General features: G+C 45.5%; 1 protein-coding gene across 5 annotated transcripts in view; it reads right to left on the bottom strand.

Annotated features, from left to right (window-relative positions):
- Nucleotides 1-14,636, bottom strand: part of ME3 (malic enzyme 3) — a 207,940-nt gene that overhangs the window by 21,189 nt on the left and 172,115 nt on the right. For all 5 annotated transcript variants that reach the window (XM_017510623.2, XM_017510621.2, XM_017510620.2 and 2 more), the window contains one exon: nt 7,752-7,861. In XM_017510623.2, the coding sequence (XP_017366112.1) occupies nt 7,752-7,861 (110 nt within the window). The remainder of the gene's footprint in view (nt 1-7,751; nt 7,862-14,636) is intronic.

Genomic DNA, 14,636 nt, shown 5'->3' with positions numbered 1-14,636 from the left:
TCTAGTTCCTTCCTCCTTGGTCCCAATGAAACCCAGTCCAATCGAATGACTGACCCACCTCTTGTCAGGGTCCCCAAGTACCTCCAAGTGGCCAAATCCAGTAATCAGTTCTCTCAGCCTTCTTCTTTGACCTCTCAGCAGCATTTGGTATTGTTGTCCATTCTTTCCTTTGAGAAACTATTTCTGTACTTGGCTTCTGGAACCCCACACTCATTAGGTACCTCACTGGCTACTTCTTCATGGTCTTCTTTCTGGGACCCTGCTCTGAGGCCATTCTCTGAGGTAGCAAGCTGTTCTAACTACAGACCAGAACTCAAGAAGAAAAACACTGGTTCTTAAGCTCCAAATTACAAGGTTTGGCAAATAAAGTTATCCTCTCCATCATTAACTTGCATTTTTGGGGTGCTCTTGGGCTATGCACCAGGATTTAAAGCTAGAGAGAAAGCTACTTAGCTGTTTCGAAGTAACCACTCTGAGAAGCCCATGGGCCCAGGGATGTACTGGGACATGGCTTGTGCCCATAAATGCCATGAGCAGCTGAAAGTGTGGCTGGTTGTTCCTATTTGTGATGAAAGAAAAACAAGTTTTCTTTTTCAGAAGGAGCTTTCCATAATTACATTTCCGACAATCCGAGTGCTTGCGGTTGTAGGTTCAGGAAATAGCACAAAAGGACATGCTGAAAATGTAGTTTCTGCTTTTAATAGTCAGATTATTTTAGTAAAGTTTCCATGCTGAACAACAGATTATTGAGGAAAGAAGTTTTACTGCTTTATCAGCTAAGGGAAGACTTCTGACCCGGTGGTTTTGGAGGCCTGGGTCCCTATTGGGACAGGACAACCTCTGCTATGAGGCCACACCTGCTTCCACAATCCATAAGAATTACCTTCCTACAGTAGCTGCTGCCATTCATTTATTCACTAGTATGTGCTGAGTGTTTGTTCTGGGCCTTCTCTGGGCTAGGCCTTGAATAAATAAAGAGAAATAAAACAGTCTTATTCTCAAATAAAACTCTCAAGGAGTTGCCAGCATAAGTGTTCCAAAAATTCATGTTTCCCTTTATTGGACATCAAGCAAAGGCCTTCTAGACTACTTCACTGTAATTTCTGTATCATAAGGGAATTTTCTGGAGCTCCTGGACTCTAGATGGCAGTTCCCTGGCCCATGGAGAAGGTGGGGCTAGGCCTAGTTTGCCACAGTTTGGAAGGAGCCAGAAGGAATAACGATCATCTTCTTGGCTTCTCTGGCGTTTCAGCTGTTGCAGTAGCTAAAAGGGGAGGTCTCCAAGGAGCCAGACACATGAGATCTATGTGAACCTTAGGACTAGGGACGGCCCTGGAAGTGAAGAACAGCCTCAGAACACAAGACTTAGTGAAAAAGAAGGCTTTGGGAACTGGGGAGAGAAAAGATGAAAAGAGACCAGGGGAAATTTCATTGTAGGGGCAAAAGGACAAGGAAAGGCCTAGAACTGCTACTCTGTGTAGTGGTGGTGGTGGGTGAGAGAGAGGGCAGTAGACTCCCAATAGCCAGAAATAATCCCGGGCGTCTATTAAACAAGACAAACTAGCTGCACGAAGTTTTCAGAGATGGGCCATTCCTGCCGGTCCGCCCCTTCCCTATTGTGGCATATGAAGCCTATGCAAAGTCTCCCACACCTTCACTATCCAACGAGGTCATCATCTTCCAGGGATGTGTTTCACATTTCTTGGCTGAGATCCACACCTCTAGCCCTGGGGAACTTGGAAGCATTCTGCAAAGTGGGCGACCACCATCCAGTGTCACTCCCAGATCCAGGGTAAGAGTGGGATCGTCTAGAGCCTGTGGCTTGGCCCTGGATGCAGTATCCTGGGGGAAGTGAAATGAGCCTTTATGGCCAAACAGAAAGTAGTGAAGAACAGAAAGAGAATTCTAGGCAGAGGGACCAGCACATTCAAAATCATGGAGCTGGTAGAAAACACGGAAGAGTGACTAATTCAATGGTCTGGAATAATAGGGTATTTGTGGAAAAGGGGAGAAAAGTAAGGTGGGGCCCTTTCTCTTTTATCCCCAGACTTCCCCAGTCCTGTGCTCACTATGTGGCCCTCTCCTCACCTCCATCAAAATCTCTGCCTTCAGTCTCCTCCTTTCCGTCTTCCCTCCAATATCTGTCAGGAGCCTACTGGGCATCAGAGATATTAGTAATAGGTACCGTGAATTGAGCAGTGCTACATGCTTGTCCCTACCTATACATCACTGCAATCCTTAGAACAATTCAGTGCCTGCCATAAATGGCTGTTGGTAATAATTAACAAGGAATTGGCATAGGCTACAACCAACCATAACAGATGCTGGCTTTATAAAAGCACCTTGGCCATTCTGGTGGTACTAGCTGATGAGCAGTTGCAGTTGTTAAAACTGTTAAGTCCATTTTACAGATAAGAAAAAGATGGTACTGAGAATTTAAACCACTTGGGCAAAGCCACAAAGCAGGAAAACGGTGACTCAGACCTAGGCTTGTCTTGGTGCAATGTCTGATTGTTATGCATTGGGCTCACAGTTGGTGCTAATAGCCTGACATAACACACAGAGGCCTTGATGGGCTGTCTGGCCTGGAGATTTTGCAGGATTGGTGGGCAATGCAGGTCCAGAGAAAGCTGGCCAGGTGGAGCATGCTGCAGAGCTGATGAGCCAATGGGGCTTTCCTGGCTCCAGCCATGCTGTGTGGTCACCTTGCACGTGGAGGCCAGGGACCCACGGGCACTGGGCTGGCAGCACCCTGGACCTGGCTCCTTGTGTGGCTCTCCTTCTTTTCCCTCTCCCCAGCGTGACCAGTCCCACTGCCTTTCTTCTTCCAGGCCTCTCTTTCCTCCCTAGGAGCATAGATGCTTCTCTGGTCCCAGCTGAAACAACAAAAGTCACCTGAGCCTCTGCCTTTTCCAAAATTCCTGAGAGGCTGCCAGCGATGAGTCAGTGCATTGGCAGCCCTGCTTACCAAGGACCAGCCTGAGCCTGAGCAGAGGCTTTATGTGGGTCTGTGGTGAGGCGGGAGGCAGAGATGATCAGAAGCCCTGGGGAGCTCTCTTCCCTACAAGTGCTGAGGCTCCAGAAGCCCAGCCCCATGGGGCCAGTGATTCTGAGCACATGGTACAGTGGGACTGGTTGGGAGACAGTCAGATAATGTGCCCTGGGCTCCTGCTTAGCACCAGGCATGGCCCTGCCCTCTGGGAGCTCAGTAGAGTGGGGCTCCGAAGGATTTAATTCTATTTTTCCTTTTTCCACTGAGGATGTGAGGCTAAGCTGGTACTCAGAGCAGATGTAATGACTCTCGTCTCATTTTCATGTGGGTTGCTTGCTTCCAGCCCCCTCCATGTGTGGTTCATAAGAAGATTCTGAGAATCTGTCGCCAGCTCCCACTGGCTATGTGATTTGGTTTCTGTTTACAACTGTGATTCTACGTTGCTTCCTCCTCCCTCCCACACTCCCTCTCGCCCTTCTTTCCCAACCCTCTGTGGTTCTGTGCATGGAGGTGCTCCTCTCCATTGTGAGCATGGCTTGTAGTCTTAAGTGGCATTGCTCCTTACTTTGTGTTTGGAGATAAAGGGGAACAATTCCAGCATGGGCTGTATCTTCCGTGTTGGCTCATTAGTCCTGGAATTCCTTACCAGTCTTCTCATTGCCCGTTTAACAATGAGAACACATATCAAAGGCTTCTGGCCTGGACCCATCCCTAACCAGCTCATGATCATGGGCCTCATCTTCAGGTCTGCATTGTGTAGGAGTTAGAGGAAGGAATGGGAATGATGGGGAGGACAGAATGAGAGCAGCAGGATGCCAGGGAGCAGCGACACCCACACTGTTCTAGCAAGGTCTGGATTTCATCCTTAATGAGAAGACACCCTCCACCACCTCACACGTGCAGGAGCAACAGGCAGCCTGATGCCATGGAGAGAGTGGAGAATTCCAAGTCAGACATAATGGGGTTCCAGTTCCAGCTTTGTGTCTGTCTGGCTGTGTGGCCATGAGCGAGCTTTAACCCCCTGGGCTTCAGTTTCCTCATTAGTGATGTAGGACAGCTGTGTCTGTCCCCCAGTGAGGGGGGAGCATTTCCAGGCACTTGTAAGATAGTGAGGATGAAAAGCACTTTCAACCTAAAGTTCTGTGTACATGCAAAATGTTATTTGGTACAGTTTGGGTCCCCTGGAAGCAGATTCTGAGATATACTGGAGCGTTCAGGATGTTTTTAGGAAGTGCCCTTGTGGGAAGAAAGGGAAAGAGGCAGAATGGGTTGAGGGGGAAGGTGAGCTGTGATGCAGGCCCCAAAGCCTCAGCCAACTCCATGGGGAGCTTGAATTGTCCTGCACTGGGCTAAAATAGTTAAAGCCTTTATATTCTCTCATCACTGGGTGAGGCCAGCCCCTGGTATGGTGGTGAGATGGCTCTCTGAAGGCGAGATGGCTGTACCTGATGTGCTGACAGCCCTGCTATCAGCTGGGCAACACGTCTTTCCTTGAAGGAGGATCTGGATGGCGCATGTCCATGCCCACCTCTTTATGGTAGTTAATGATACTGTCACACCTAAATGTCAGGCTGAGCTGATCAAAGGCTGGTTATTACAGGGCTCCTGCCATTCCAGCACTGTTTGCCAGCTCTCCTCATGAGTTCTAGATTGACGGCTTTAGTCTCAAATTTCTGAGAAAAGAATAGGAAATCCCTCTTTTCTTTGCTCTGGGACCCAGCAAGCTATCCTACCTGGTTTTGCCTGGGAGCAAAATTGATTATAGAGGCAAAACACAAAAACCAATGAATTTAAACAAATAGATTGATTTAATTAAAAACCAGCAGCTCTGTGTGTATGCATGTGGTGTGCATATTGTGAATATATTTGAGCACGTGTAGAGGTACATTGATATGTGAGCACAGTTGACCCTTGAACAACATGGGGTTGAGCTGTATGGATCCACTTATATGCGGATTTGTACAAAAATATATTTTTAAAATTTTGGAGTTTTATAACAATTGAAAAAACTCTCAGATGAACTGTGTAGCCTAGAAATATAAAAAAAATTAAGAAGTTAGGTATGTCATGCACACATAAAATAGAGGTATAATAGTCTATGTGTTAATCCACTATTTATTAGTAAGGCTTCTGGTCAACAGTAGGCTATTAGTAGCCAAGTTTCTGGGGAGGCAAAAGTTATGCAGATTTTTGACTGTGTGGGACATTGGCACCCATAACACCCATCTTGTTCAAGGGTCAGCTATACATAAATGATGACCTGGACAAGAGAAAGGCTTCAGGGGCAGGTGTCCAGTGTAGACAAACATACATGAACCGGTGGGTGTGCTTATGAGGATGTCAGTTTGTGTGTGTAGACATCATATATCCATCAAACATTCATTAAACATCTATCATGTAGCAGACATGGTGCTGGGAGCTGGGGAGCAAGAATGGGTAAGGCATGGTTCCTGCTTCCAGAAGCTTATTATCTTCTGGGAAGGCAGACAATGCAGTATAGGCTTTTGCGGCCTTCCCTGGGCAGGAGACCCTGGAGTTGAGTCCTTAAAGGTGAGTAGGAATGACTCAGGTAAAGATGATGGTAAAGGGTGAGCAGGACTTCACACACACAAAGAAATGTGGGTAAGGAGGTCAGAGGAGTAAAATAAAGGGAAGGGCAGAGGGCAGAAGAGAGATCCCAAAGTCTTATATTTTCAGTGAAGGGGTACAAACGTTCTCATGAATAGAGGGTGGAATAGTGAGTGATACTTTAATCTCTGAGGCACATTCTGGCAGCAGTGTGGGGGCAGATGGGGGCTGGGGGCCTGCAGGGCCTGGTTGTGTTCCTGTGCCTGTGTTTAGGAGGATGTATACACACGTGGCTACCTGTGTGTCTGTGCAGCTGAAGGCTGTGGACCAGGTGTGCCGCCTGCATGGACTTGTTTTCCACTTCCACTCTCTGGCCTCGGCAGCCTGGTGGGCTCAGGGGACTGGCTGTCCTGCTGCTGATTCATGGGCAAATTTGTGCTAGGGAGCTGGTCAGGGGCCAGCAGGCAGGTGCTTCCTTAGAGCCATGGGCACACTCCCACCTGCTGGGCTAACAGTGAGGTGAGTGGGTGCAGTGAGAGAATGCATCCCTTGACCAGCACGTCTTCCTGGACCCCACAGCCCTGTCTGTGCAGTGTCCTGGCTTGTGTGGGTGAGGCTGGTCTAGCCCAGCCAATGCCTGTCCCAGGTCTATGCAACAGGGTAAGGGGAAGACAGAATGGAGACAGGCTGGCAGAGGGTGCCATGTCCCAGCTTTCTCCTTTTGAGTCTCCCCTCTCTCTGAATATGCACTCTTCTGGCACTGAAATCATATATTTTAAACTCAATTTTCTAATAGTGTGTTCTAACTGTGCTAGCTTGCCTCTTGAAAATTTAAAAAATCATCGATCACATTTCTTATACCTTGTAATGTGGATCATAAGGGAAAAAAAAAGGCAACTTGGTTTGTAATATAAGACCTGGGAATGGCATGGTGAATGGCTATAGACTGCAATTTAGAATCCGGATGCCTGGGCTTAAACCTCAACTATATGCTTAATGGCTATAAAAGATACTTACTGTTTTTCTCTCTCGGTGTCTTCATTCATAAGACAGAGATGCCAGTGTCTCATTGGTTTAAAAGTGTAGATGGCTTAGAACAGTGCCCGACAAACAATAAGCATTCAATGATTAACCTTAGCTATTATTAACTGAGTTTGAGTTCTCTTAGATCTATCCCTAACTCACTTGAAGAAAAGTGGTAACCTCTTTGAGCCTCTGGAGAAGTCATCTGCAAAATGAGAAGCTGGCCATCCTTTAACAATCAAGGGCCAACACCTGTCTCTCGCCAACTTATTCTTTCCACCTGACATGGATCTTTGGTTTTAAAAGATTGCTTGGCAAACTTCATTTGTTAAAAAATCATCAAGGTTTCTCTTGGACTTTACAAAATGCTAGGAACAGCTCACAATGATCCTTCCTGTGCACTCCTAGATCAAGTGAGTTGAATCCCTTTCCACTCCAACTTCAGACACTGGCAACTCCACAGTAAGAAGCAAGTGCCTTCAGATATTTCTGGGTCACAGAATAGATGGCCAAGTGGAACCTGAACTACAGGGTGCTTCATGTTGGCTTTGGAAGGTTCTGGGTTCCTGTTGTCAGTGTCTTTCACAGGGCCATTATGAGCAATAAACACTTCGGTCAAAGTTAGAGAAGGAATTGTCCTGACTTCCTGATAGGGACACGCCTTATATTTGGAAAACCTAAAAGCAAGTTATTATGGCTGGGGAAGGCCATTTTTATGATGATTGGTGTTTCGGTCTGATGAGTTTTACAGGTTAGTACTTTCTATAATGTTATCTTTGTAAATTTTCACCATGCTCTTTCAAGGCAGTTGTTATCCTCTCTATTGACTAGATGATAAAACTGTGGTCAGAGAAGTGATTGATTCAAATTCAACTTGCTAGTAAATTACAGCATTGTTTAGAATTTCTTAGATATATTAAAATCACATAATTCTTACCTACCTCTGAAGTAGTAATGATCTTCATTTTGTAGAAAAAGAAACTGAATTCACAGAGTTAAGAATTAGCTAAGTAGGAGTTAAATCTAAGTTTAATGTTCTTTCTTCAGCAGCTTCTGGCAACAAACCAGTTATGAGGTGACAGCCCTTCCCCACCCCTTTGGCATCCCAGTGAGGTTTGAGAATAGAAGTTAGTCCCCTATGGCTTTATCAGGTGGGATGGAAACCTACCTTGGATGTCATCATTGAACATGCAGTACTTGTTACGGTATTTGTTGAGCAGGCGGAAAGCATTGGCATTGGCAAAGTCTTCAAACTGGATGAGGCAATTTATTCCAAACCTGTGTGGAGGGAGAGGAAAGAACCCATGATTGCCTCCCTGAGGCAGATACCTGACAGATCCCAGGTTGCACTGTAGGGTAGGGAGGCACAGGCCAGGGGTTGTGAGGTGGCATGGCTCCTTCATCTGTGTTTTTGCCACTGGTTGGCTCCTGGACTCCTGGGCTTGGTGCTCTGCCTGCCCTATCATGGATGAGGATGGGGAAGGGAGAGAGTTGGTCAGCCAAGCCAACATCACCATAGCTAAGGTGTGCTGGCGGCTCCCATGGCTGCCATGGCCAGACCTGGGAGTGACAAGAGGGCTAAGGAGGGGTGTGCCCTCTCTGTAGCCTGTGGTAAGAAGAAAGCTCATTCCACACCCAAGCACATGAAGACAGCCCAGCTTCCCCACCACAAGTAGGTGGGGAGCCCCTGCAGCCTCCAAATATCTCTCTTGCTGGACCCTGAGGCCTGGAGTTCTCCTTAGAGACTCCTGTGGCAGCAGGCATTAACCTCTGGTAAGATGAAAGGATGGTTAGGAAAGGCCACTACATTAAGACACTGTTATCTACTAACATCTTGGTGAAGTTTTTCTCCAACTTGCAGGTGTAGAAGAATCAGTGATTGACCTTGTTTAAAATGCAGGTCACCAGGCCCATCTCACAGACAGTGTCACTCAGTGAGTGGAACCTGGATTTTGAACAAGCACCCCAGATGGTTCTGATTCTGATAGCCCAGAGAAGCCTGAGAAACAATGCCTTGGTGAGTGAAGACAACGGCCATTAAGATGCTTGATATGCCTTATTTAAAATCCACACTAGCATTGCCTCCTAGATTTTATGGCCTTCCCTTAAAAGTGACTGAGTTCCTTAGAGTTCTGTAACCAATTTTTCCTTTTAACATTGTCTGTAAGGAAGCTGCGAGTGAAGTTTTCTCATTTGCAACAGGCCCCCTCAGTCTGGGCTTCTGCAAACGGATTTCCCCTTTACTCCATTCTTGCTCTTTGATCTTGGTGTTTGATAGTTTTGTGTCTCTTACCGTTTCTGGAAGCAAGTGTGGTATGGATTATTAACAACTACTTAACACATAGATAAAAAATAGGTTTCATCTCATGGCTCAATTTATGACTGAGTAACAGCATCTGAAGTCATATCATTGAGGAAAAATGTCCTGATTGATCCATAAGAGGTATCAGGGCATGTAACAGGTAGAAGTGGCCTGCCTTTCCAACCTGGTGTGACCTACCGGCTTGGGACCAGCTGTGGAAAGATTTATTATCTTGTTAGAGAAGGTGGGTGGGGCACATGCTCAGTGGCTTCCTGTGCTCTCAGGGCATCTTTTCAATGAGGCTGGTGGCTATGAGCACTGAAGAGCACTGAAATGGCCCTCAAAACATTTTTTCCAGCCTGATAATTTTGCATAGCTTATGCTGTCTTGCAGAAATACCAGTGGGTGGGCAAATATTTGTTCCTGTCACGGTGCTTCCAGAACTTTAGCTAGTCAAAGCTGTTGGTGGAAGGACTGGGAGATGGATTTACTTTATAGGGGCAGAAACACAGAGGCAGTGACTTGCCACAGTCTAGTGCTTAGACTGCTGGGTGGGTGTGGGTTAGAAGGCCATAGGCTGGATCTGGCTCTCCACTTACAGTTGAGTGTCCTGTACCTGCCGCTTTATCTCTCTATTCTACCTCAGGTTCCCATCATCAAAAGGCACCATAATATCTGGCTGGCCAACATCTGTGAACTGCTGTGAGGGTTAAAAGCTGAGGGTAATGTTTCCCCCCCAGCTTTATTGAGGTATAATTGACAAATAAAAGTGGCATATATTTAAGGTATACAATGTGATGAATTGATATATGTGTACAGTGTGAAATGATTACCACAACCACACTAACTACCATATCCATCACCTCACATAGTTACTATTTTGTGTGTGTGGTAAGAAAACTCAAGATCTACTCTGTTAGCAAATTTCAAGTGTACAGTATAGTATTACTAACTAAAGTCTGAGGGTAAAGTTTAGACCGTAAAATGCCATTCTGGCCACAATTCTTATTCTGTCATAGAGCAAATGCTGATGGAGGTGGGGTCGGGGGCTCACTGTGTCTCCCCACCCACCATCCAGCCCTCTTTTCCTTGTACTATGAATAGAAATGATAAATAAAATGTCCCATGCATAAATATAATGCCATGCTTACCAAGCCAAAATTTATTGTGAATTTCAAGTATTTGGATTGGGCGGGGAGGAACGGAATGTCTTTGGTTGCTGGTGACATTTCGCTATATATAATTCCTACAAGATTCCCAGTGTTGCCCCACAACTGGCCTGGAGCTAAAATGCTGAAAAGGTCAGACAACAAAACAATGTGATGAACATTTTCTCTCTCTCTCTCTCTCTCTCTCTCTCTGTCTGTCACACACACACACACACACACACACACAGACACACACACTCTTTAAGCAACACTACCATTCATTCACTGAGGTAAAAATAAGGCAAGAATTGTAAATAAATACCTTTGTTCAGTGCATGATTATTATTTATATTTAATTCAGTTTTATATAAGAAACTCCCCTCCCTCCCATGGAGCAATTTGATGGAATATAGAATAAAACCTCATTAATTCAGGTCACTTTAATCCTAGCTTGGAATTGCATAAGAGGCCATATGAATCACTCATCCAATAATCTGGACTCATAGTTCCTAGAACTCATTGTATTTAAGGACCCCCAGAATCCCTTTTTACCTTAGGTACCCATTCCCTGGCTGCTTCCAAGACCTTGCATCACCAGGAACTACTCCTACTCTAGGATTTCACTCTGTCCCATCTCAGTCTGTGACCACAGCCTTTCTTTCTATGTCTCCTCATTTCAGCTGCACCTGCTGTTTGTCTGCACAAAGACCTCTGGGCCCTTCACCATGTTATTCCAGTCCTTCAGCCTTCTCATTATGGGTTTTCATGAAACCAGACCACTATCCAGTCTGAACCAAAGGTGGTTACTTCATGGTGCTACTGTCTTAGCACCATCCATTCAACCCATCATCCACCTATTCATCTATCATCATCCAACCATCCATCTTCCATCCTTCATCCTTCATCCATCCATCATCCATCATCCATCCATCCATCCATCCATCCATTCATCATCCCTCCATTCATGGTCCATTCATCCATCCGTCCATTCACCCATCCATAAATTCATCTACTGAAAAAACATTTATTGAGCACCTATGATGATTTAATACTATAGTTTAATGTTTTAGGAAGGGGTGGATCCATGAAGGAGTTGGTGGAAACTTAGTGTTTGGAGTTTGCCTGCCAACTTTTTTTTTTTTTTTTTTTTTTTGAGACAGAGTCTTGCTCTGTCGCCAGGCTGGAGTGCAGTGGCGCAATCTCGGCTCACTGCAACCACCGCCTCCTGGGTTCAAGCGATTCTTCCGCCTCAGCCTCCTAAGTAGCTGGGACTACAGACGCGTGCCACTACACCTGTGCCTGCCAACTTTTAAAACTAATTAAAAACCAAGTAAGCACAGAAACAAAATTTCAAAGTGGAAATTTAAATGGCTTAGTCAATAAAAAAAGTTTCTCAGTTCATCCCTGTATATCCAAATACAGGTAATGAGCTTTGGCCATAACACTAATTTAAATGTTAATTATGAATTGCCTTACATATTCATTAAAATACTAACAACAATGGTAAAAAAAAATAGCTAACTTTTATGAGTGTTTATTACCTGCTGGGCACCATACTGAGCTCTTTATGTACATTATCTTAATTAATCTTTACATGACCTTATGATGTAAGGCACTGTTTCCAGAGAAGGAATCTCAGCTACAGATAGCAATTATTTGCCCACAGGCTATTTACTCTATTGCACTTGGTAAGTAGTGGAGCTGGAATTTAAATCTCGTTCTATCTGACTCTAGAATCAGCCTTAGTTTAATTTTAATAGACATACAGATTCTTAAAAAATAAAGCTAAATAGATAATAAAGCTGGATTTCTTTCTCCATTGGGAAAGATCATAGGTGTGGTGAAGAAAACATTGACCAGGGAGACAGAAAAAACGCAGGAGTCTTGGCTGAGCCCCTCTCTCTGTCTGGGTCTCAGTTTCTGGTCTGAGAGCATTGGAGTAGCACAACCTACTTAATATTTGGGGCTAGAGTTGAATACTAGGAGCTTCACTCAGATATTTCTACAAGTCCAGAGCAGGGAGGTCAGACATTTCTCTATGAGAACAACATGTGAGAAAAATCTGGGGGGTCAGCGTCCTAGAGCCCTTTGTGCTTACACAAACCAGACCAGCTGAGTGAGCAGGGCAAGGCAGCCACCCTCCAGGTCACACTGTGGAACAGATGCAGGATTCCTCCCAACTCCTAAGAAGCCCTGCTCTCAACCCCTACACAGGGCTCTGAGCAGCTTCTTGATTCTAGTGTTGGCAGCAGCTTGTTGTCTGTCCTTCTGCCCTGCAAGCAGCTGCCCCTTAGCAGGGAGACTCCTGCTTATCTGTCCTCTTCTGCACTTTTGACCTCTTCATGCTCCAGCCCTGGCAGTGGCTGAGGAACATCTGATGCTTCTCCAGTGGAGAATTGCTGCAGTGGAGAAAGATGCACCTTCCCAAGCCATGCAGATAGCTTCCCAGACTTCCCGCCCTGGGGACTCAGCTAGAAAATGGCCTTGGAGTGGCCAGGGAAGGCTTTCCAAAGCTAGGGCTCACTTAGAGACACAAGGCTAATGAGTGGATGTTTGATTTTTTTCCCCCAGCACTCAGACAAGGGGAAGCCAGAAAACAGCGACCTGTGCCTAGGAGCCCTGGTGAGCTCTGTATGACAGTGTGATGAAACCCACGCCACGACCAACAGTGCCAGCACCTGCCACCTGGGACACATCCTCCCATGGCTAGGAGAGTCCAAGGTGGCTGTTCTGCCCTTCTCCCCAGCATGTGAACCAAATGCAGAGTGAGGAATGTTTGTGGTGCTGAACATTCCAGGGGCTGCAGACCTGGTTTCTCTTTTCCATAGGTCAGGACCTGCCATTTTTTCAAACACCTGTGTCTGATCTCTTTCAGGCCTGAACAAACATGAGGGACTGGGAAGAGCAGGTGAACTTGCTCAACCTGACTCTAAATAGAATGACTAAAAGCTACTTCTCCTATTTCCATGGGAGTCTACTCTGTTCCCCTGCCAAAAAACACACATGCAAGACCTCCACAGCAGCGTGTTCAGTGAGATTATCAGTTGTCACCAAATGGAAAACTATTTCTTTTTTTTCTTTTTTTATTCCAGGAACTAGAGCTGGCAATCATAAAAACTCTTGGTCTTTTTACTATTTTACGTATTCCATTAAACGATAGTCCCTTGAGATGGTCTCAGAGAGAGGTTCTGTGGTTAAATTTGGAAAACCCTGTGTGTTACACATAGCATATACAATGTATATTAAAAGCTCCAAAAAATCTTGGAATAAGAAACCTGTTTAACCCAGCATGTTCAACACTTATTTGACCAGAGACCTTACCCTATGTCAAAACCTTACCTTGACATCCCACACTCACAACCTATGGCAGAACACACTTTGAGAGACATGACTCTGCAGGAAGAACTTTGTACAGGTGGGGCTGGGTGGATTCAGGGCAAGGCCATCTCTTCCCGGGTTTACTGTCCTTGCTGCTTCTGAACAGGACCCTACAGTGACTGATCTCACCTCCTTCAAGTTTATTTCCCCTCCCCCAATCCATCTTTCACACATTTTTAAACACAACTGTATGTTGGCTACTTATTTTCTGAAAACCCTAAGGGGGCTTCCAGTGCCTGTGGGTAATATCCAAATTCCATAGTGTTATTCACTTTGGTTCTAGCTCTATTGCCCAACACCTGCTCTGGTCTTCTGACACCCTAGGCACATTTTGCTGCCTCCTAATCACTGTGGGCCCTTGCACAGTCCCATGTCTTTGCTCAAGCTGCTGGTTCTCTGTGTCAAGAAGGCCTCTTTTTTATCCAGACCAATTCCTACTTAAACTGTAAGACCCAGATTGTTTTTCTTTTTTTGAGACAGAGTCTCACTCTGTCACCAGGCTGGAGTGCAGTGGTGTGATCTCAGCTCACTGAAACCTTTGCCTCCTGGGTTCAAGAGATTCTCCTGCTTCAGCCTCCTGAATAGCTGGGATTACAGGCGCTCACCACCATGCTCAGCTAAATTTTTGTATTTTTAGTAGAGACAGTATTTTCCATGTTGGCCAGGCTGATCTTGATCTCTTGACCTTGTGATCCACCTGCCTCGGCCTCCCAAAGTGCTGGGATTACAGGCATACGCCCAGATCTTCAACAGTAACCACTTCTAAGAAGCCTTCCTTGACCCATCTCTCCTTACCCTTAAAATAGTGCTAATTCTTCTCTTCTCTGGGCTGCCGTGATATTCTGGACATATCTGTAACAATATATGTCACATTGTATCACAATTATTTATTGACATTTCTGTTCCAATTAAAGAAATGTATTGGGCAAGTTATCCTCTTTGTGCCAGAAACTATACTAAGTATGATATAAAGATTCAATTCAACAAACATTTTATGCTTGATGGGGTGGTACATGCCTGTCATCCCAGCTACTCAAGAGACTAAGGTAAGAAGGCTATTGCCAGGCGCGGTGGCTCAAGCCTGTAATCCCAGCACTTTGGGAGGCCGAGGCGGGTGGATCACGAGGTCAAGAGATTGAGACCATCCTGGTCAACATGGTGAAACCCCGTCTCTACTAAAAATGCAAAACATTAGCTGGGCATGGTGGTGCGTGCCTGTAATCCC

Source organism: Cebus imitator, unplaced genomic scaffold (genome assembly GCF_001604975.1).
Source record: "Cebus imitator isolate Cc_AM_T3 unplaced genomic scaffold, Cebus_imitator-1.0 Scaffold442, whole genome shotgun sequence".
Lineage (NCBI taxonomy): Eukaryota > Metazoa > Chordata > Mammalia > Primates > Cebidae > Cebus > Cebus imitator.
Note: the sequence above shows the minus strand (reverse complement) of the source record. Positions and strands in the feature narration are given on the sequence as shown.